This window comes from Anopheles maculipalpis, chromosome 2RL, assembly GCF_943734695.1.
Source record: "Anopheles maculipalpis chromosome 2RL, idAnoMacuDA_375_x, whole genome shotgun sequence".
Lineage (NCBI taxonomy): Eukaryota > Metazoa > Arthropoda > Insecta > Diptera > Culicidae > Anopheles > Anopheles maculipalpis.
Genome location: NC_064871.1, coordinates 60,277,832 through 60,301,288, shown reverse-complemented (window position 1 = coordinate 60,301,288; position 23,457 = coordinate 60,277,832). Strand labels below are relative to the sequence as shown.

Sequence of the window (23,457 nt, the reverse complement as noted above, 5' to 3'; positions counted from 1 at the left end):
TTGTGAAATGTAGCTCTGTCGTGGCGTAAAGCAAGCAGCTATACCGATGGAAGAGTTGTGCTCAACAAATGGTGTTGCTCGATTACTCATATATTCCAAACAATAGTATTGTTGCTCAGTCCCCGCAGGCGTGATTATTGAATGAAAACGGGGGATGATAATGCTTATCCTGTGCATTTGTTCATCGTGTAACCATAATTAAGATAACAGCTTTCATTTGTTAACAAAGTAGTCGTGGAAAGAATGGCTTAACATTGAAGTAGCTGGTGACACATTCCTTCGGAGACACACTGAGTTGTACGTGTGTCATATAAACGCGCGCGCGCGTCTGTGTGTGTATGTGTGTGTGTGTTTATGTTGTTACCAGAGAAAATGGTAAAACTACAGCCCTTGGAATTCATTGACTGTTTGATTGACAGTCCAGATTTTCGTGAAAATCTAAACAAGCATGAGAAAGAGTTAGAAAAAACGAGTCAACAGATAAAACGCATAATCAAGGAAATCAAAGATTTGCTGGCTGCAGCGAAAAGTAAGTTATATTGACTACATCGATTGTATATGTTTTCTTTAGTAAATTTTCATTTTCCTCCTACCATTTCAAGCCATTTTTAATTTTTGTTGTTGAATTCTATGCTTTCTCTTGAAGCTAACAAGCCAACGAAACGAGCAAAGTTTTTCGTTGGAAAAATTAAAAATTCCCATTCCATCTTTCGATCTTTCTCTGGAAGAATCTTTTCCACTATTGTGCATGTATTGGATTCACAGTGTCGGACAAAATAATAAGGCTACCCTAGTCTAAGCCACAGTACACGGTTTGAGAAATGAAAAAAAAATAGATAAAAGGGTAGGGGGGTGATGGGGTGATGGAGGAAAATTGATGCAAAGCTGTAAAAAAAAAAAATTAAAAATTTATCTGCGCCAAGTTCTCAAAAAGCGATTTCAAATAGAGCAACATTTCTCAAACACTCATGAGCACTTTGATTTTGATTGATTTCGGGAAAAGACTTGGAACCCCCCCCCCCCCCCCCCTTCGACAAAATTTGTTTGTTATTATGCGAAATTCGCCTATGTATGCAAAGCGCAGTTTTTGTCGTTAAATTTGCCCAGTGTGTTTTCAGTGCAGTCTAAAATGGATTGATAAATTACCGTAATGGATTGATTGAGGTTCAAATCCCATCCGGACCGTCCCCCCGTAATGAGGATTGACTATCCAACTACGTGGTGTCGTGGTATCGGCAGTCCAGTAAGCCATTGGCCGGCGGTAATTGTAACGGTATCTATGACGTTTTCAAGGATTGACAAGTTTACAGGGTCGCCTACACCCTAGTAGGATTATTAATAGTATCATTTCCCTTGTATATTGTTAATACGTTTCGAAGACTGATAAAATAATGAACTTTTTATGAGTTTTATGAATTTTTTGGTGATTTAACACTTTTATTCTCTTGGTATTTTTGAATGTCTTTTCTTGTACCTGTTTTGTTTTTGTTTCTTTTGTCCTTGGGTCAATTTTTTCTTGACATTTGGAATTACAAAAACATCTTAATTTTCCTTGTTCTGAGGAAGTCCTTTTTTGTTATTGTTTCTTTTGATTCGTGTAATATTGGCTTTTTCAAGATTTGCCTCAAATTTTTCGAAAATATCCGTACTATCTTCTCGGTGAGGACCTGAAGTTTTGAAAACAATTTCAATTGGAGTGTATTTAGTAGATGAGTGTACTGAGTTGTTTACACGTTAACTGTCACGTCAGCCACATAGCGGCTGACAGGTTTTTTTTCGATCGGGCCGCGTCAGCCATATAGAGGCTGACAGTAAAACAGAAAACAAGAATTGAAACAGACAAGTTACACGAGATAAATTCGCACATTTTTTCATTCGATTTCTTTTACAGTGCTTCTCTGTAGAGGTTATTCTTACTAAGAAAAAAAGAAGAGGTTCTATTATATTTCTTTTCACATTTATTCAATAATCCATAATTATATGATATCGGTGTTCATTTATTCATCGTTTATTTTCGACGAACAATTTTAAAACGCTCAGCACAAAGTTGAGATTGTTCGAGACAGCTTGAAAAATATGTAAACGATCATTTAACAGTTGCACGTTACATTGAGCAGTCCATGTTTTGTCTCTTATTGTTGTAGCATCTTTTCGTCGTGATCGTCATATTTTTTTCCCCATCAGAGACATGACGGATGGCTAAAATATGGTGTTCTTGTTGCGGACTGAAATTTGTTGTATTTTTGACGAGTATTTGTTACAATTCAGAAGCAATAATCTCTCTAAATTCTGTTATGAAGATGGTTTTCTTTGTTGCTGTGCTTAAAAAGAGAGGCGCGCTTTCAAAAGCGCGATTCTTAGCCTAGATTCCTCATAAATGCTATCGTTTCAAAGCGTGATTCGGTGGCCTGGCGGACAGTTCAGTGGACATGTATAGTGCCAGTCAACGTGTTAAAGAGACAAACTGAGATAAGGATTTTGTCTGCAGTTGTTAGTTCGGAAAATTTATGTTTGTTAGTATTAAGGATCTCAATCAGAGAGGAGCGAGTTTTTTCTACATGACCATTGCTTTCCGAACAGGAGACGTAGCGTAGTTCTATGTTGAGATAACTTAGGCAATTTTTTGAGCTGAATGTATCTAAATGTAGTCTCGTGATCTGTAATGATGGTGATAGGAATAGCGAAAAATTGAACATACTGAGCTAGAACACTTTTAACATCTGTTAAATTTTTTGTTTGGATTTGTATTAGTTGATATCATGCTTAGAGACAAGTCTACAAGTAAAAGGTAATTTAGTTAATCAATTTGAAAGATTTGCATGTGGACACGATCGAATGGCATAGCTTAATATAATAAGACTTCCACTGGTATTTGTTAGCGTAGCATATTTGGCAAAGATTGGTTAGTATTTTAATTGCCTTGAGCATACATGGAGAAAAATAACTTCTTGTTAATTGATTGTAAATGTGGATGCCCGTATGAGCTCTTTCATATTCTTTGGAGATTATGGAATCTTGTCGATTTTCATTTACTACATCTTCTTTAACTCTATTTTGTGTTAAAACAAAGTGTTTGTGCGGTATTCTTTAAACTCTTGATTTAGATCGATTTTTTTCGATTGGGGCCAGTATTGCACTTTGTTTTGGAACGCAAATATGACAAGGACATGAAGAAATCGAAGAGGTCAGCAGAGCTGTCAAAGTATGCACAAACAAGCATAATCCTGTAGCTCATCGGTACTAAAACGCGTGCGAAGCCGAAGGAAACTGAGGGGGATGTAAATTGTGAGGAGAGGGAGAAAGGGAAGTCCAGGCATCGGCAGGATCTAGCAATAAACCGCCAGTAAAGGAACTTGCTCTTGGAGTGACGTAAATCCAAAGTAAGCGCTTTCTAACAATTGTAAAAGAATTGAGTAAGCTGGTAATGGGTTAACATCAAGACCAGGCAGTCATCTGATCACGAAACGCATTCGCACTTTCTCAAGTCGAACTGCAATTGTAACAACTGACGGATTCCAAATAGCAATGACATATTCCAGGCATATTCGTTCCAGGCTACAATGATGGGCTTTCAGTCATGAATAGTCCTGCAAGCCTAGTTTATCATGTCATATCAGTGGTAAAACTGTGTTGAGAAGCGTTAAGCGAGCATTTACTTTGGAAAATTAAACATAGAAACAGGTAATACATTACAGATTATACATTTTTTGCACAATAACATGAAACAGAAATACCACAACAATTTATTACCCCGAACCGGACTCGATACTTTAATTTAAGTTACACTATTCTGAGGCATATTTTCATTTTCAATGGTTTAATTTACGAAAAAAATAATAATTGAGCATATTTTAAGTAGAAAGGATATATACTTACAAAAGATTTATTAGAACTAGTTAAAATAAGTTTTTTTGGTTGTTATAAACCAATAGTTTAAATATTTTTGGTATGTCCTACTTAGTCATGTTCACAATTCACTGTGCACTTACATACAAGTAGTGTTGGGTCAAGTTGCTCTTTAGCAAGAGCGAAGCGCAACGCTTTCGCTCTCCAAAGTGCGTGGTGCACTTGAGGTAGCTCCACACGCTCCGCTGCACACAGGAGCGATCTTGCTATGCGCTTCTTCTTCTTCTTCTTGGCGTAACGACCTCTAAGGTCATGCCGGCCATCGAAATGGCTTTCTAGACTGCCGACACCACGTAGTTGGTTAGTCAGACCTCACTACGGGGGGACGGTCCGGATGGGATTTGAACCCCGGTCCTGCCGTTTGACGACCGGCGCCGCTGTCGCCTACACCCTTTTCCCTTTTCAACATGGGAATACCAGACATTGAACTCGTAAAATCTCAGCTCGACACTGGAAAATGCGTATTTGCGTTACCATAGGTACACTGATTCCCAGGTAGCCAAATTTCGGTATAAGGCCCTACAGAGACCTATTTACGACGTCGTAAATCAAGACTTAAATCACTCCCAATAGCAGTAATAATAAGACTTCGTGGATGAAATAAATCGTACCATAATTATAGCTGAAAGTACCATAAAATGGAATATTCATTTATGGTTGTGAAACTTTTCAGAGCAGCTTAAATCGTTTCATGCAGCATGTTAAATAATTCAACAATTTAAATTTTTCTAAATTATACGTTATTCATTATCGCTTCGTTGAGTTTTCAATGATAAACACAAAACTGAACGAATATGTCCTCATCTCGTTCCAACACTTCAGCCGCCCCATCCATCAAGAAAAAGATGCTCCATCCAGCGTGCTAGTTCAATGGTGTATGGTTTATCCAATTGACTGTCGTTCCATAACTTCGGTTCCACCATACAACAATTACCATAAATTGCCATACAACAATTACCACAATTACCATAAATAATTCGGTTCCACCACCATATATTGAAAGAAAAATCATCAACTCTGATGAAAAGTATACATCCAGAACAACTAAGTTGCTAGTAGCCCTCTTGCACCTTCCGTTGCTAGTTTGGACCCAGGCTTGTCGGATCCGCCCATCTCCCGCTACTATTATTTCATCTACGACTCCACACATCCAAGATTTCCTATTCTTCTCATCAGTAATGTACACCAAATCCTCAAGGGCTAATCGGTGCGTATTCTTTTTACACATCTAGCCCACATTTCTTTCGCTAATTGTTGACTTCTACTATAAGAATCGCGCAACGCCTCTCAGAAAATCGTACATAGATGGAAAAACACGCTTATCTGAATCTGAAATTCCACGTAGGATATGATTAGGCGTCAAACTCTCCCGTGTGTAACCCTCCTGTGTAACCGCAACTAATGGTCGGCTGTTAATGATGTACTCAGTTTCCACTATTGCCGTCTGGAGAATTTCGTCAGTAAGCCGTCTTCTGTCATTGATGGCAGCTAAAACTCCTTTTACAGAACACACTAATCGCTCCCATAATCCTCCCATGTGCGGTGTGACAGGAGGATTGAAGCTCCACTATGTCCGTACGTTGGTTAGCTGTTCTGCACACTGGTCTTGGATGGTTTGGACCGTCTCCGCAATCTCCTTGCTAGCTACTCGGAAGTTGATTCCATTATCTGACAGAAACTCAACTGGCCAGCGTGTGGAGTCCATGAGCCACTTCTAGATGAATACCACCACCAGGCAGGTAAATAATACAATTTTCTGTGCGATGTCCAACGGTCCCAACAAACGGTCCGATGTAGTTGACCCCAATAAAATTAAAAGGTCGCAGATGGGGTATCAAACGTTGAACCGGCAATGGCGCCATTCTCGGAACATTAGAACTTTACACCATACACATGCCGTTGACTCCTGGTGCGGTGCGGACACCGCGGCATCAAGATGCAGTATGTAAAACTGTTGACGTAGCACGTTCTTGACAGCCTCGCGAAATTCATGCCCGCTTTTTTCGTTGTAGTAACGGATGATGAGTCTAGTGACCATGTGGTCTCTAGGGAGTATAACCGGAAACATCAGACTGAAAGGTAGAAACTCGGCGCGTTCCATACGGCCTTCTATCCAGATAACGCCATGTTCGTCTACCGAAACCGAATAGGCGAAAGCTTGAAGAGTGGATTGCTTTTGCTTTTCGATATCTATCCATTGGTCCGAGGAACGATCTTTGTTGTTTTATAGTATCTTAAACTCGTCTATGAAGCATTCAGCTTGGACCATCTTCCACAGCATCCTTTCCGCCTTTTCATACTCATGTTGCTGAAACCACTTACTTCCTTCAATGCGTTTAACGGCAACAAACGCTTTTGTTGTTCATTAGTTGCGCGTAGCATTTCCATTGTTTCTCCCTTAGACTTCTTCATGCAGTTGGAAATGAACCGGAAAAGACATGCGATGCTGCGTTCTAAGCCAGTCCGCTTGGAGAAGCGATTAGCATCTATCAGATCACAAGAAACAGTCACGTCGTGAATTAGTAGATGCACTCGCAATTCCTCGGCGGTAATGATCGCTGGAAGATCTTGTTCCGGCCAGCACTCTGCATTATCTTGGAGAAACGGTGGTCCTTTCAGCCACAGACCCTCCACTGATAGATCAAGATTAGCAGTTAAAATCGCCTTTTTTCCTTTTCCCCTGTTTGCATTTGTAACCACAGAACCCGTTAAACTAAAAACCAAACAACCTTGGTTAACAAACTTCGTTAACAAGTCCGCCGGATTAGACTTCGAAGTGACCCAGTACCAGTCTTCTACGCTAGAGCTGTTTAGAATCTCACCTACTCGCAGACCAACGAACTGCTTGTAGCGTGTATGATCCGAGCGAATCCAAGAAAGGACGACCTTGGCATCGGTCCAAAAGAAGGTTCAGGTAATATTTACGTTGTGACTTTCTCTAACCTTTGCCGATAAACGCACTCCTAGAATTGCCGCCTCAAGTTCCAGTCGTTGCACCGACATCGGTTTGAGAGGAGCAACCTTGGCACGACTCATCACTAGAGTGCATTTCACCTTCCCTTTGACGACTGCTCTGAAGTATGGTACTGCGCACCGTATGCCGTCTCACTCGCATCACAAAAGACGTGTAGTTGAATTTCATCGACTTCTCCCGAGAGAGCTCTTCCGAAGCAGCTACGCGGGATTCGACATGATTCCATCTCTTACATCCATCGTAACCATTGCTTCCACTTCTCAAACGTTTGTATGTCGATCTTAGAATCCCAATCACAACCACAGCGCCACAGGTCCTGCATCAGCACCTTTCCGCGAATAGTCAGCGGACTTATAATTCCCACTGGGCCGAACGACGACATCACTACACTCAACACGACTCGCTTCGAGGGTAGAAGCTCGTCTACGATGTATTTTTTATGACTCTCTCTTGACAGGAAGCTGAAGGAGAATATATCGTCTGTCGAGTCCCAAAAGATACCCAGTACTCGATCATAGTTGGTGTCTTTGTCATCCGGCAACTGCACGGTGGACTTCTTACACCGATCCCCGATTTCTTGTAGGAAGCTTTCGGAGTTTGACATCCAATTTCGGATGTGGAAGCCTCCCTGGGCGTGCCCATGTCGGACACTGCCAGCCATCTGGATCCCACACTAGACGGATTTTCCGGGTTTCTTATGGTTGTGCACGACATTAAGAGGTAAATACCATACCTCCTGTTTTGAAAACTTGTTTAACTCTTCCTCGGTGATTTTATGCGTATAACCCTTACGCACATACTCTCCGATCGTTTGGTTAACTCGCTGTTCTAAAATAGGGGTTTTCTTCAACCTTTTCGATAATTGCTACATACGCTTCTCAGATGCCGCGTAACAATTCGAGAATAAATGCGCATTTTCTCGCCATAGAAGTCCCGTCTCCAACTTGTTACCAAGCCGTCTTATCGTACGTTCTAGAAATTCTCTTGCATCTGTTTCTTTTGGAGCGATTGGAATCTTGTACATAGGTTGGTAAAGTTGATCCAACTGGTACTGTTCTCGAACGGCATCATGAAGCTCCCTATTTGTCATAGCGGTAATACAATGCACATTGCTCACAACATGCAGAGTTCTAGCTCCGTTGGCGACACCATACACTGGTCAACCAAGCTTAGATCGCACTGCAAGCGGCTCACAGCGTTTCCTACACGGGTTTCCAATGCCGCAAATAGTTCGATATTTTTAAGCCCTATGATCATTTGAGGCGTACGTTCAACTGCAATGCTGATTGGGATGTCGGAAAGATGTGTATAGCATCGCACCACATCTGCTAATTTCAGAAACTAAGTTGGAAGATTAAGCCCACATACGGTACTAGCCGTAAACATTTTAAATTTGCGTGATGTATCCTTTCCTGAGATCTCAAGGACGAGCTTTTTGGATCTATCTTTCGTATGACTAATGTTACGTGTTCAGGTAACTTTCATGTCCAGCAACGCGACGCCTTTTATGGTGCTAGGGTATCCTTGGACAGATGTAAATATGAATATTCTTTCTTGTATGCCTTTTTCTGTCTTTGGACCAATACCAGTTATGTTATTACGCTACGAGTTCTACGCAGCGACGTTTCGTATTGATACCCAACCACCACCGCGAAATCGTTGGCAACTGATTGTATGTACGCGTGGAAGAGGATTAAAGCGCCCTCTGTTCTACCACGTGTAAAACGAACCCATTCTCGCTGGTAACGCTGGTTTGTGGTCTGCCAAAGAGATTCTGCAGATCTTCTATTACACTTGTAACCGACTCTGGTAAAATGAGTATGCCTCTCACTTATTCCAGTGCATAAAGGCTTTCCTGTCAGTGCATAAATCCTAAAGGCCTTTATCAGTGCATAAAGGCTAGTTGCATAAAGGCTATCCTGTACAGGTTTTAGAATTTCTATAATAGAAAATCTGAAGGCTTCTGTGGTAAAGTCCTATCCTAAAGGCCTTTATCAGTGCATAAAGGCTAGTTGCCATAAAGGCTATCCTGTACAGGTTTTAGATTTTCTATATTAGAAAATCTGAAGGCTTCTGTGGTAAAGTTGAAGCTACTAATAAATAGTGGCCACTCCTCTGGTTGTCTACCAAACTTCGGCAAGCTGGTACAAATCGATTTTCGGATGCTATTTCCAGTTAGTTCTTGGCCTTTAACTCATATAATTGCTTCAGAAGAGCCATCTCCTTTCGGTGGTGATCTAGTTCGTCTCTTATTAGATGATTGGTCGCGCCTAGCTGATCTACAATGGTAAGTTTAGAGTCAGTGTTCTCAATTACCGTCTCATCCACCTGGATGTGTTCCGCTGGCAATTCTGCTCCCTTCTGACTGCCTCCTTCTGCTTCTCCCTTGTTCGTCTGGCTGCATGTTTGAGGCCTGGTAGACATAATTGCAATTCCAAATACTCTCGATAGCAGGAACAAATCCTTCGTCGCTGTACGTTTCGGAAGGCAAATTTCAATGGAACAGGCAACTGCCACTAAAGTTTCTCCAAATCTTGCGGTAATCGTTTCACACACTCACACTACTATAGTTTCTTGTAGATGGTTCAACCTTGGCGCTGCACATACTCAAACGTAATTATTTAAACGAAATACCGACGCCTAATGTGGCGGTATATTTGCTGCTAAACTGCTGATGATACAACCGTGTCAGCCGACGCAGACCGCTCACAAAATGGCCACCTTGCAATGTGTTTCCATGATACACGTTTCTTGTAGGCACGCTCAACAGTCACACACACACAAACACACACACACAAACACACATACGATATTCGAGCATATCCTCATGAAGGTTAACCAAGCTATATCTTACGCGTGTCTTTCTTATTTGAAAATTTCTTTATTCTTACACTTTTCATGCTTTGTATGAAAGACTTCTCCGACTCCTATTTGTCTCGTCACCAGACGCTACACAGAGAATTCTATCACCTGATATCCGCCGATCAGTCCGCTAATGGGAAGATCCGGCTCAGGGATAGATGAGAGAATAACATTAGGACCAGGCGTTAAAGAGAGCTTAAGATTGAGTAGTGAACAATCGATATGCTCAAAAGGATGCAATGACAGTTATAGTTATTGAACTACCCGAGAGAAGGACCAATTGCATGAAACCCACTAGTAACTGTAGGAGCCGCAAACTAACTGGCTTAATGTTAAGCAAAAAAGGCCACATATTTGCAGAAGGGAATGTGATGTGAATTTCTGCGATTGTTCTCAAAACGTGATTGCATCAAGTAGACATAAGTATTGAATTGACGGTGAACAAATAACAGATTTTACAATTTTAGCACAAGTACATGTGTAGCGACCTAGTGAAGTGTAGCGTAGAAGAAATACCACAACAATTTATTACCATGAACTTTTTTGATAACGTTCCAGACCATTTACTACTTTGGGTTACAATTAGTACAAGTATGATTATTGGCAACGATAAAAGAAGCAATAGTCGAAACTGCTTATCGGGACACTTTACAAATGTTTGCTATTTTCTATTTTAAATGTTGATGTTTTCTATTTAAATATTATCTAAATGTTTTCTTTTCTAATTTTAATTTTTTTTTTCTATTACTGAACAATTTAAGTAAATTTCAACAATGAAGAATTTAAACATCGTGCATATGTGAGATTTATTCAATTTGCCAGGACAAAAAAACGATTTAAAACGATCGGCTGTCATGGGGACAGCCGACAAGAAATGATGGCAACTATTACACATATACAAACGGGCAAAACTGTCATTTCACGGCAATTTCGTTAAAGAAAATGTATTACAACCAATTACAATGTTAAACATTGCTATATTTAGTAATGCTGCCAATGAAATACAAACGTTTAAGGTTTAATGGCATCCCAGAGTTTCATGCATTTCGGAGTTTGCATGCATTCCAGAATGTTCATGCATCCCGGAGTTTCCGGGTACACCGGAGTTTGTGGCACAAATGTAGGTTCTGCCGGGCCATGAGTAGTGACGTAATAAATAATCAAAACACGACGCTTATAACAGGTTGGCTGATAAGTCCCCGGTCTGACACATAGATGGCACCGCTAGTATTAAATGCATATTATTTTTATATAGCACCAACCTTCAAATGATTCGTGTCAAAATTTGACGTCTGTATGTTCATTAGTTTGTGAGACAGAGCGTCTTTTGTCAAGCAACTTTTGGTTGCTTGACGAACGAAAAAAGAACGAAGAAGAAAAAAGTGTTGTTCCACCAAGACAACGCACCGTGCCACAAGTCATTGAGAACGATGGCAAATTTCATGAACTGGGCTTCGAATTGCTTCCCCACCCACCGTATTCTCCAGATCTGGCCCCATCGACTTTTTCTTGTTCTCAGACCTCAAAAGGATGCTCGCAGGGAAAAAATTGGCTGCAATGAAGAGGTGGTCGCCGAAACTGAGGCCTATTTGGAGACAAAACCGAAGGAGTACTACCAAAATGGTATCAAAAAATTGGAAGGTCGTTATAATCGTTGTATCGCTCTTGAAGGGAACTATGTTGAATAATAAAAACGAATTTTGACAAAAAAAAATGTGTTTTTCTTTGTTAGACCGGGGACTTATCAGCCAACCTGTTACAATATACGTACGAATTCGCCATAATAGATCAACTATAAGAGAACTAAAAAACAATGCACAAATAACAAAAAAAAAAAAATTATTCAAAAAACAAACAAAATAAACCTAACTATAAAACACAGGAAAACTTGCCACACTTCATCTTGACTCAACAACCTTCTAGGTCACAACTGTCATCGAATGGTTTACTAGACTTGTTGACTACGTAATTGGATAGCGGGACCTCACTATCGCGGTCCGGCCGGGATTTGTACCCTGGTCTTGTCGTGTGAAGACCGTTGCATGTTTACATGTTTGCATTATTTCTTTTGAATCAGTTGACAAGACTTTTTGACAACACATAGTTGGATAGTCAGTCAGCTGTGGAACGGTCCAGATGGAAATTGTACTCTGGTCCTGCCTTGTGAAATTCGCTTTTAGCACCGAGCTGCTCCGATTTCATTTCATTTATTCTTAAAACAATAAGTAGTTGTACGACAAGGAATACAGCCTGGCCGTCATCACGAAATAAAAAAAATAGTTGTACAATTTGGAAAGATGAAAACAATAATCATAAAAGCTTAACAAATCGCGATACGTCCTTTGAACTCAACGATCGGAAGAAAAGTCCGTCTCTCATGGTAGCTTCATGTATCCTCATGGTAACGTCATCGAGGTGACGATCGAATGTCACTTTTGAGTGACACATTAATCGATGTATATACAGGCTCCCAAAATTTATTTATGTATACAGTATACATACGTTTGTTCGGATTTTATTATTTAATTTAGTATGACGGCTCTACGCCGTATTGTCGTTTGTTCGGATCTATCCGTGAAAAAAGTCGTTTGACCCATCACTAGTAACGTACTCTCATGTTTCTTCTGTTTTACCTTTATATTGGTGGTGGGCGGTTCGACCCGAGCCTACCGGATCGCAGCCATCCGTAAGCGACCCGGAGCGGTTCGGGTCATATTCCCAATTCCAACGAGTTCGGTTCGACCCGTGGGTGTGGCAAAGAATATGTGAATTCGAATCGTTGGTTCGGGTCGTCTTGTGGGCGGGTGGGATGGGTTCGCACTCATCATTATATGTTACGTGCCACGAAGTGGTGAGCAAATATTAGTTGCTATAGAAAAATAAACCTTGTTATGTTACACACTATTTTTTTTTTGTTTTGTTTTCATTTTATTCAAGGTCTTTCACGAGCGCAGCGAACTTTGTCTAAAAGCTTAAAAGAATTCAATTTTGAATGCATAGGCTCCACACAGACTGATGATGAACAGGTTATAGCGGATAGTTTGAAACAATTTAGCAAACTCATCTCATCGATTGAGGAGGAACGCGATAATATGGTAAGTAAAAAAAACATTTTAGGCCTCTTGCATAGTATCACATCTTCTGCTTCTTTTTTCTTCTTCTTCTTCTACTCTTTCTTCGTCATCTGCATCATCTTCATTTTCATCTTCTTCTCCTTCTTCTTCTTCTTCTTCTTCTGCGACAATACGAATCGATTGCGAGAATCTTTTGATAAATGCCATAAAACTGCAAAGACCTTTTGTGTGCAAAATTGTATTGACAAATCCCTTAGTAGTTGTTGTAAAGGCAATGTTGTTTCCCTATTTACAAAATCCCTTCCCATTCCTCCCTTTTAAAAGAAGCACAGAGTTTTAGTGTTTGAAATTCGTTTACCATAGCTGATATATAATATATGTATATTTCAAAATGCAACGCACAACATACGGACGCTTACCACCACCTAAGGCTGGTGTCATTGCTCGGTTGCATGCCACTTGTTTCAATGGAAATGTATGGAATTTGACAAATGAGGTTGAACGTCACTTTTGGTCGTGCAACCAAATAAAAAAAAATGAATTAGTTGCACGGTGGCTTGCAAGAAATTGAACAAACTTCTAGAAACGAGTTTTTGTGGAATTGACAAATTGAAATGTAAACAGATGATTTGTAAACAAGGATATTTTTGCATAAAAATCAGCTACAGCAACAGTAAAACAGTACAACTGTAATAGCAAGCGGTTTCTTATGTTGAGCCGAGCCGTCTAATTACTGCCACACCGGAAGTTTAGTATTCCTGTAGTACGGTATTTCGCCCGACTCACCAAAGTTTATTGGGCACCAACCGGATTGCCGATACGAGGCATAATAACCAGTGCTGCAACCAAAATTTTAAACTGCTCTGGTAGCAGAATGCATGTATAAAGAATGCCATCCTTCTTCGTTTGTTTTCATTCAAATGTCAAACCTAAAACGGTTGTACGACTAAACTGTCGAGCAATGACACCCCTTCCAATTTGGTTGTACGATAAAATCGTATGCCACCATGTCATGCCACAATCGTAGCAATGACACCAGCCTAAGTGAAATTTTCGTAGAACAAAGCGAAACAGTCAAAGAAGTGTTACGAAGCGTTACACTTTGATGTTCCGTTTTGGTCTGTATCGGTCATGAGTTGCCCCGGTCTTAAGTTCACATAACTGAAACGTTATTTGACAGTTAACATTGAATGAAAATTGCGTTAGTTTATCATCGGTTTTATATTTATGTCCGAGTTCTACGACAAAAACACGTTCCTACCATATAGCGGCAACCGTGTCAACATGGTGTTTTGCGCACCATTCCCTAGTAAGCGAATCCCTTATAGTGTTGTGAGGTCCATTTTCAGTGTGGTTAGGTCCTCATCTAGTGACTTCAAGCTTTGTAAAACCCGCGTCTCTAATATCGTAAAATATGCATTACGAACTTTTTTATTAATCGAGGCAGTGGATTTGGCCATACACTCAACACTTCCAACATCAAGAAACTGATGGTAGTTTTTCTTCTTGGCTAAACGGCTTTCTTGGTCACGCCGGCCATCTTATGGCTTACTTACTAGACAAAACCTACAGTCTAAACTTTACTACGGGTTAACGATCCGAATGGGATTTGATACATGGTCCTGCCGTGCGAAAACCGGCACCAGTGTGTTATATATGTTTATCACTAGTCAATGCCCGGCAGAACCTTCCTTTGTGTCCGCACATTCTGGGATGCATACAAACTCCGATATGCATGAAACTCTGAGATGTATTTAAACCTTTTTATTCCATTGACAGCCTGGTCGTATTGCTAATAACTAAAGATAGCAATGTTTAACATTCTAATTGGTTGTAAAAAAATGAAATTTCTTCTACGAAATTGCCGTGAAATGACACTTTTACCCGTTTGTACATGTGTAATAGTTGCCATCATTTTTTTTTTGGCTGCCATGGGTTTTAAATCGTTTTTTTTTGTCCTGGCGAATTGAAAAAATCTCACATACATACGATGTTTAAATTCTTCATTGTTGAAATTGCGCAAATTGAAAGATTTCACTCCAGTAATTGAGCATTTCCTAATGCCAAGCATTTCCGAAACGCTTCGCAACCGTTTCACCAACCATTTCAAATATGACTGTCCAGTTCTACTTGACGTTTGTCCACTTCAACCTAGCGTTTGTCCAGTTCAAGTTGACCACTGTCGAGAAATGGCGACGGTTGTCCAGTTCAACCTACCCGCTGTCCAGTTCATCTTGTGAGTTGTCTAGAAATGCCTCTCATTTGTCTAGTTCTACTCAGAAACCCTGTGATGCCATTGATGATCCTTCCTCACTTTCAACCATTAATCTATATGTACACACGTACTGTCTTCGTTCTCGATCTCCCCTTGTGATTTCACCAAGGATATCTTTAGTTGGTGCAATTGATTGTTGTTTTAATTAGTTTTCCTATCAGTTTGACTTCTTCATTTCCCTATCTTCCTTCCTTGCTCATTTTCGTGCATCCTCTCTATCTAGCTACTCTCCCTAACCTATTCCTTCGTTCGAATTTAATAAATTAGTGATTTGTTCTAATAATGCTATAGACGAGAATTTTTCGAATTTGTTGTATAATAAATTTATAATTAACGTAAAGCCAATTATAAAACATGTAGCAATAGAGTAGCGCAAACTTCCCGTTTGAGCATTTAGATTTAATTTTGAAAATCTTCGACCGAGCAATCTAGTGCTCGTTGGAGGGAGGTACACCCGCCTTTATTTCCTTCCTTCCTTCGGTTCTAAGTTGGTGCGGGTGCGTCACGCGCTCGGGTGTTACCCTTACGTACTTTTATACATAGAGATTTGATTACCTCAACTGGCAAACTTGCATCTACCCAACTATAATAGTTTTATATATTTGTATTGCAGAGTTCCTTTTACGTTTAGCTACTTTTTAACTAGGTTATTTTGAGAATCGATCGCATTTAAGAGAATTTCTTAATTTTATAAAAAAATATGTTAAGAGTTCATTAATATGTGTAACATTTCGGTTATCTTGACAATGCGGCACAAGCCGTCATATTGAAAATAAATAACATTTCATTAATCTTTTCATTTTTTTATGTACAATATAGCTTGATCGTGCTCATGAGCAGATTTTGTTGCCCTTGGAAGAGTTTCGGAAGGTTCATATTGGTGGTGTAAAAGAAAACAAAAAGAAATATGATAAGAAAACAGCAAAATTCTGCCAAGCGCAGGAAAGGTTCCTTAATATGTCTTCTAAAAAATCTTCTCCAGCAGTAATTGAGGTGAGTAAATTTATTGCAACATTATAGAGTTGCCCATACTATCCCGGACAGAAATATTGAAATACTTCAATTTTTGTCTGACCGTGGTTTTTTTTTAGTAAGTAGCTAGCATCAGTATGCATTGTTTGGACATTGTACGCACAAGCGAAACCAAGTAAACAAAAACATAAATGGCCACTAAGAGTAAGGCTTTTTCCATAATGTAATAGAATAACATTATAATTTTTTGGTAGTTTTTTTAACATTAGAGGGGTTCGGTGGATGAGGCAAATACGGTTTTACACGGCAACAACCCGCTATCAAATCTGGCATGGATCATCTTGCCGTACGCAGAACTATATATTCTGCTACGGGCATAAATCAAGTAAAAAAGACAGAGATGGTAGGCCAGAGAAGATACCCATATATAGCAACTTCTCCGTTGACAGCCAATGTCAACAAGAGTGGTTAGCCTTTCGCTAATCGATCGGTAGCTTGCACTGTATTTCATCGGTTACTTTTCAAATATTTGCCAAGCATTACCCCCGAAACGCTTCGCAACCGTTTCACCAACCATTTCAAATATGACTGTCCAGTTCTACTTGATGTTTGTCCACTTCAACCTAGCGTTTGTCCAGTTCAACTTGACCACTGTCGAGAAACGGCGACGGTTGTCTAGTTCAACCTATCCGCTGTCCAGTTCAATTTGAGTGTTGTCTAGAAATGCCTCGCTCTTGTCTAGTTCTACTCAGAAACCCTGTATTGCAAGCTGCCAGCCTACAATATTTAGTGAAGTGTTAGCCATGTATAGTAGTATTAAATACATCACTATTCAAGGTTCAGTGTAACTGTTTTTCAATGCGGACATAAGTTGGACGTTAGTTCCAAACACTAGTAAAATGAAGATTTTAATTATTTGTTAGAGTTTAAATCGACAGTATTTACAAATGTCAAGCGACAATTATCTTCTGTTGTAAAAAGTATCGCTCTCTTGCGACATGCTAGGTCATGCCGGTCATCTGACGGTTTACGAGACTTACGTATTTGGATTGGCAGTCAGAGGAAGAATAGCCAGGATAGCTAAATATCTCACGAAGGGAACAGAATATATTTGAGAATATTTAACCCAGTAACCCAGGAAGTACAGTCAATCGAAATTAAATAACCAATTATTAATCCCTAAACTTCTTCTTTTTCTTGGCTTGACGACCGTAAGGTCACGTCCGGTCATCGAATGGCTTATTAGACTTGTCGATACCACTTAGTTGGATGGGATGGTCCGGATGGGAATTGAATCACGGTCCTGCCGTTTGAAAACTGGCCCATACCAGCGAACCCCCGAATCCTTAAACTAATTTGCTTGATTAAGAGCGACTATAGCCTAAGATCGTGATTATTTCATTTATTTATTTTATTGATTTGTAATTTCAGGCAGATGCATCTTTAGGAATGCTTGAAAGGGAATACCTCAGAGAATCTTTGAGCTACGTTTTGAGTATACAAGAAGTTCAGGAGCGGATAAAATTTGAGTTTGTGGAAATTATATTGAGTGAGTATACATGGGTTTAAGTAAAATAGTAAAAAAAAAAAAAAACAATCAAGCAAATCCAATCTGCAGATACCACTTGTTTAGCTCATCAGGTTTAATGTGCAGGAAATGTTTTGCAATATATTCATAGTGGATTGTTCAATTCTAAATTCAAAGTTATGGTTAGGAGAAGTTTTAAATAAGTGGCATGTGTAAGGTTGGTTACTACAATCATGTAGTCTGAATTGTAAAAATAAATTATTTTATTTTCCCTTAGGATTCATCTCTGATTGGCTAGTTTTTTATCATCTCGGACATGAAGTTGCTGAGGATGCTAAGGACTACTTATCAGATTTGCAACTAAAAGTCCAGAAAGTGAGTATTACTCTGACAGTTATATCATAACGATACATTGCATTATTTAAAACTGTTACATCCCAGACCACATTCCAGTACATTACATGATTATACATTCGTAACACTCTTCTTTTCGTGATTTGACGATTTGTGTTGTAAGCAAATCCTAATAAAAAATCTAGCACTTACTATATTTATTTAATTTATTATCTGTGTATATGTACCTTCTGTTCATGGTTAGCTCGTGGCATGCGGTACTGCTGTATAGCTTTGAAGCCACTTAAAAGTTTTATTTGGCATTGATGCTAAATATAGCACCAATAAACACTTCCTTTTTGGCTTAACAACCTTCCAGGGTCACGCAGGCCATCGAATGGTTACTAGACTGCCGAGATACCACGTAGTTGGATAGTCAGTCCTCACTACAGGTATAGGTCGACCCACTAATAGACACTGAAGAACACTAAAATTTAATTTCTTGAAAGTCGTTCGGTATTTTAATAACTCAGTATTCTGAGATCTGATATCTGCATAATATATAATATGCCGATTGAAAGATACACGTTAATGAAACTGTTTGAATAACAGCGTTTATTGATTTTTTTTAAAATCTATCTATCCACATCCGTATTGTACCGTCATAATGACGGTACAATACGGATGTGGATAGATGTACCGCTTGTGATGACTAAATTGTATGAACATAAAGAAAAAGCATTTCCTCCTTTTTATTTGCCCTATCCCGGGCATACTCGGTTGCATTCATTTAAATAGCATAATAACATTTTTTTTAATTAATCCGTTTTCTAGACTCGCGAAAATTTTGACGAAACTCGACAAAAAGCCCAGGAATTAAAAAATAAATACATGGACAGTAAACTCAAACCAGAAAGTGAATATACAAAGCAAGGATATCTATATTTAATGGAAAAAAGTAAGATTGATCAAAACAATGCTCGTTTTTTATTTGTCATTTAATCATTAATTATGTTTGTTATTCACAGAATTTACTGTCGTAACATGGTCGAAATTTTACTGCACATACAAGAAACAAACCAGGGAGTTTTCCATGTTACAGTACAATCAGATGTCTGGACGCACAGTAAGTTATACTTTACAACAGTTGTCAACTATGCGTAATTGCGCCGTTTTCAATGTTTGCTTTAAATTCTTTAACATTTCACCGCTGAAAGGTAACTTCAACCGGATTATTAACGTAGAAAACGGTCAAATTACTAGGTGTCTGGCTAGCTATACCGGACATTGATTTTATGATCTGAAATTTCTGATCTTTTTTTAATACAGCAACAAACAAATCCTGAAACTTTCACACTTGCATCGTGCACAAAAAAAATAACAGAATTTGAAAAACGGTACTGCTTTGATGTCATTTTTAATGAACGGACTTCAACTACATACACATTCCAAGCACTTAGTGAAGACGATATTAAAGCTTGGATAGACGCAATGGATGGCAAAGAATCAGTAAGTAAAGAGTAAAATTAAAATTTTGCTGATCGTTAACATGGATTTTTTTTTTGGTGGTAGGCAAATTTAACCTTATTGACAAAATATAGTGAAGATAGTACCCTGGACGACGTTGGGTTTGCCTTTATTAAAAGATGCATTGATCTACTGGAAAGCCGAGGACTGGAAGAGGAGGTACCTGTTTGATTTTGTATCATTTTCATTAAAATTTTATTATGTTTCATTTATTTTTTTTAAATATTATATTATTACGGCTTACCACCGTATTGTCAATTATGTTTCTTTTATTGCAGGGTTTATATAGGATTGGCGGTGTTAGTACAAAGGTAACAAAGTTGTTGCAAATGGGTCTAGACCGTAAAAAGACTGAGAAAGATCGTCTTAGCTTTTTCAACGATGAACAAATGGGTTATAGTGATATTTTGGAAAGCAAAACCATAGCAAGTGCTCTAAAACAGTACCTTCGAAATTTAAGTGAACCACTTATGACGTTTCGTTTGCATCATGCCTTTATATCAGCAGCTAGTGAGTATCATTTTTGTAAAAAAAAAATGTTATACCATGAATCCTTAGTGTTTACTGTTCGCAGTTATTTATCAAATTATTTAACTCAATCCACTTACATCATGTGTCTGTTTTTTTAAGTGAATTACTGTCACACATAACGTATATTCTTATGATTTCCATCAAAAGATACTTAAAAAATAATTAAATATGTGTATAACAAGTTATGACAGCGTTTTACAGGTTGTTTTTGCTTATGAACTGCATTTTTACATGCAGCATTTTACAGGCTATTTTTACTTGTGAACTACATTTTTAAATTCTGTAACGGATTTTTTCACCATCAAATTTATGTTTCACATCCGTGTAGATAATTTTTACTATTGTCAATTTTACTATTTAACCACTATCATATGGAGCGGGTTGATCAGTGCTCCACATCCTTCCCCCCTCCACCAGGATGGATTAAATTCTAACATTTTAAAATAGTACCTGATCAAACAATTGCTAAAAATTCAGAATAATTTGTTTTATTCATGAAAAACTCCCAGGCCGTATTGCTGACTAAATTAGTTTAAGCCTTAAACATATAAATATTAAATGTAATTTTTATAATCGTTTACATTTGTATACAGCTATCTGTGCTTTATTAAAAATTCATTTGTTGGCGCCGGTCTTCAAACGGCAGGCCGGGGTTCAAATCCCATCCGGACCGTCCCCCCGTAGTGAAGACTGGCTATCCAACTACGTGATATCGGTAGCCTAGTAAACTTACGGTCGGTAAGCCAAGAAGAAGGAGAAAAAGACTTTTTTATGTGGCTTGACAAACACTGAAGTTGAAATGTAAACATATCGGCCCATGTGACAGTGGGTAAATATGACTTTTCAGAATTGAAAGTTATCTTGACGGATGTGAAATATAAATTTGATGGTGAAAAAGTCCTCTACGGAAATTAAAGATGCAGTTCTCAAGTAAAAATAGCCTGCAAAAAACACAGCAATATTAATTGAACATACACATTGCAAAGATTTTCTTTGTATTTCCTTAAGTTTGTTGATCAACCATTATTTTAAACCGGGCGTAATAACCATAGCGGCGGTCCACAAATTACGTAACGCTAAAATCGGGATTTTTAAATTATTATTTGTTACAATATATATGCGCAAATTTACACAAATTTTGTTTTTAGAACAAGACACTCGTTTGCAGCGCATCAACGAAGTCCATCAGTTGGTATATAAACTACCAAAAAACCGGTTGGAAATGCTGGACATGGTTATTGGACATTTGAAAACGTAAGCATATGTTTTATCTATTTCCTGTTAACAAGTTTGACTAAGTTATAACGTTATGTTGCAAATAACCATTAAAATACCTTTTTCATATTTTTAGGGTTTCGTTGAAGAGCGATCGAAATAAAATGTCAGTGTTTAATTTAGGAGTCGTGTTTGGTCCCACCCTGTTACGAGCAGCTGAAGAAACCGTTGCTGCTATACTTGATATAAAATTTAACAACGTCATTATTGAGATTTTGATTGAAAATTATGACAACATTTTTAAGAATATACCTTCCACATTAACCGGCATCGTCGCTGGAGACACGTATTTGTAAGTAAACTATTCAACTTCCTGCAATATATTACGAGTTTAAAGAGATTTATTTGGTGTTATCATACATTTATTCAACAATAGTTTCGCTGGAAAATTTTGCGTTGGTAATCATCCTCTTTGGATTTATTTATCATGGATTTTTTTCTTTTCCTAGTTTTCAATACAATGTAATAGTCTGTGATATTATTATGCCGTAAGATTTATTTAGCTTAGGTTATTGTAATTAGTAGTATATATACTAAAATATTAGTGTTTTAGTGATTATGCAGCGATATGATTTCCCGGTTCACGTTATCAGCATCTTGTATGTCGTGTTTGTTCAATAGAAAGGGTTTCCGTTAAGAGCGTTCAGTTTAGAATTTATGTCTTTGTTCATGCTTATTTTATGATTGAAACGTGTGATACTATTACATAAATGTTATGTATGCTATACATACATACTGTAATTTTAACTATGAAAACATTTATCGTGCTCTGCAGTCTTAAGTGTAGTGCATTACAGTTATTTTGAATATTTACTTTTTTCCTTAGGTCGCAATCCAATAAAAGTCCACTTTTTCACCGTCCAGACAGTAGAGGTAGCGGTGTTGTTGAAAATAAAGCAGGTGGTTCGGGAACTGCTGGAGGAAACCATAACTATTCGAAGGAACGTACACCGCACGCCATCCACACCCAAACGCAGCCTGTGGTTCGTGTAGTTGCTAAATCAAATTACACCGAGCCTATTATGTCCTCAAGTTTACAACACATACCTAACGGTATACAGTCACTATACAGCAAAGGCACCAATCATTATCCGACCTATGAAGCTAAACCGACTATTATATCGTCAATTATCGGTGAATCCACGACACCTTCGCTAGTTCACAGAGACCAGAACATGCCACCTCATTTGAAAGCTAGTACCGATTCCTCTCCGAGTCACTATCACGGGACACACCATACGTTAGACAAAGTCCCTATTGGAGGATATCACAGTATGTCGGCAGGTAGTTCTAGCGGTGGGTATCTTCAACAGTCTACTCCATCGTATTCACAAAACTCTTCCGTATGTGGGATTAATAATATGGTAAACAGTGAGACGGCTATATCGCATGGAGTGTACAATCGTATGACCACTTTAGGCAGCAGCGATTCGAATCTAACGAGTTCTCGCAAAGAGTTATCAATGTATGATAAAATCAACTCCACAAGCAGTTCGGCTGAATCGGTATGTTCTTCACCAGGAGGTGCTGTTACCGGTAGCGGTTTGTCTACTTTAAGGAGCCATCGCGGAGCCTGGAACGAATATAACAATGCTGCGATTGGCAATAAGAATATTGCAAAGTATGATAGTGCTGGAGCTAATAACAATAGTCGCACAGTCATTTCACCGTTAACAACTGTGGTAAACGTTGAAGAGTCTGACAATTCAGCTAGTCCTAGTTATTGTAGGCCAAAGAAAACTCAGCGTATTAAAGACTATGGCCGAAATCGTCAGTTACCGCAAGTTCAGCAACAGATATCGTTAGCTCAACAGCAATATTTACAACATAAACAAGGAAAACAATCACTCACTTCACGAGAGGATATGTGAGTATAAAATGTGCTTCTACAATTAATCTCTTTGTGTGACAATTATTTTCTACTATATTTGTTTATTTATGTAGACGTGTTCGTACATTATATGCCTGTTTGGCAGAAAATGATGGAGAGCTATCTTTCGAACCGAACCAAATAATAACTAATGGTATGTAATTACTTCATGGCTGTAGTTCACTTAATCAACTTATTTTTTTATTTTTTAGTTCGTCGATCAAATGAACCAGGATGGTTGGAAGGGACACTCAATGGGAAGTCTGGATTGATACCAGAGAATTATGTAGAAATTTTAAAATAATTTATCTTATTTACTCTCACACCTTA

At 38.6% G+C, this 23,457-nt stretch overlaps 1 protein-coding gene across 1 annotated transcript; it reads left to right on the top strand.

Annotated features, from left to right (window-relative positions):
* Positions 1–229: 229 nt before the first annotated feature.
* Positions 230–23,457, top strand: LOC126559700 (rho GTPase-activating protein Graf). Its single transcript, XM_050215869.1, has 15 exons — positions 230–529; positions 12,680–12,837; positions 15,911–16,084; positions 17,495–17,612; positions 17,869–17,966; positions 18,759–18,882; positions 18,953–19,050; positions 19,254–19,433; positions 19,497–19,610; positions 19,730–19,961; positions 21,131–21,236; positions 21,334–21,549; positions 22,084–23,124; positions 23,202–23,281; positions 23,340–23,457. Exons 1-15 carry the CDS (start codon positions 355–357, stop codon positions 23,429–23,431), a joined length of 3,006 nt encoding a protein of 1,001 aa, XP_050071826.1. The 5' UTR covers positions 230–354; the 3' UTR covers positions 23,432–23,457.

Bases quoted from the DNA above. Each gene is read 5' to 3' on its own strand.
- LOC126559700 (XM_050215869.1), top strand. From the start codon at position 355: ATGTTGTTACCAGAGAAAATGGTAAAACTACAGCCCTTGGAATTCATT. The intron at 19,051-19,253 runs GTAAGTTATACT...TTTTTAATACAG, and splicing joins ATCAGATGTCTGGACGCACA to CAACAAACAAATCCTGAAAC. The intron at 23,125-23,201 runs GTGAGTATAAAA...TTATTTATGTAG, and splicing joins CTCACTTCACGAGAGGATAT to ACGTGTTCGTACATTATATG.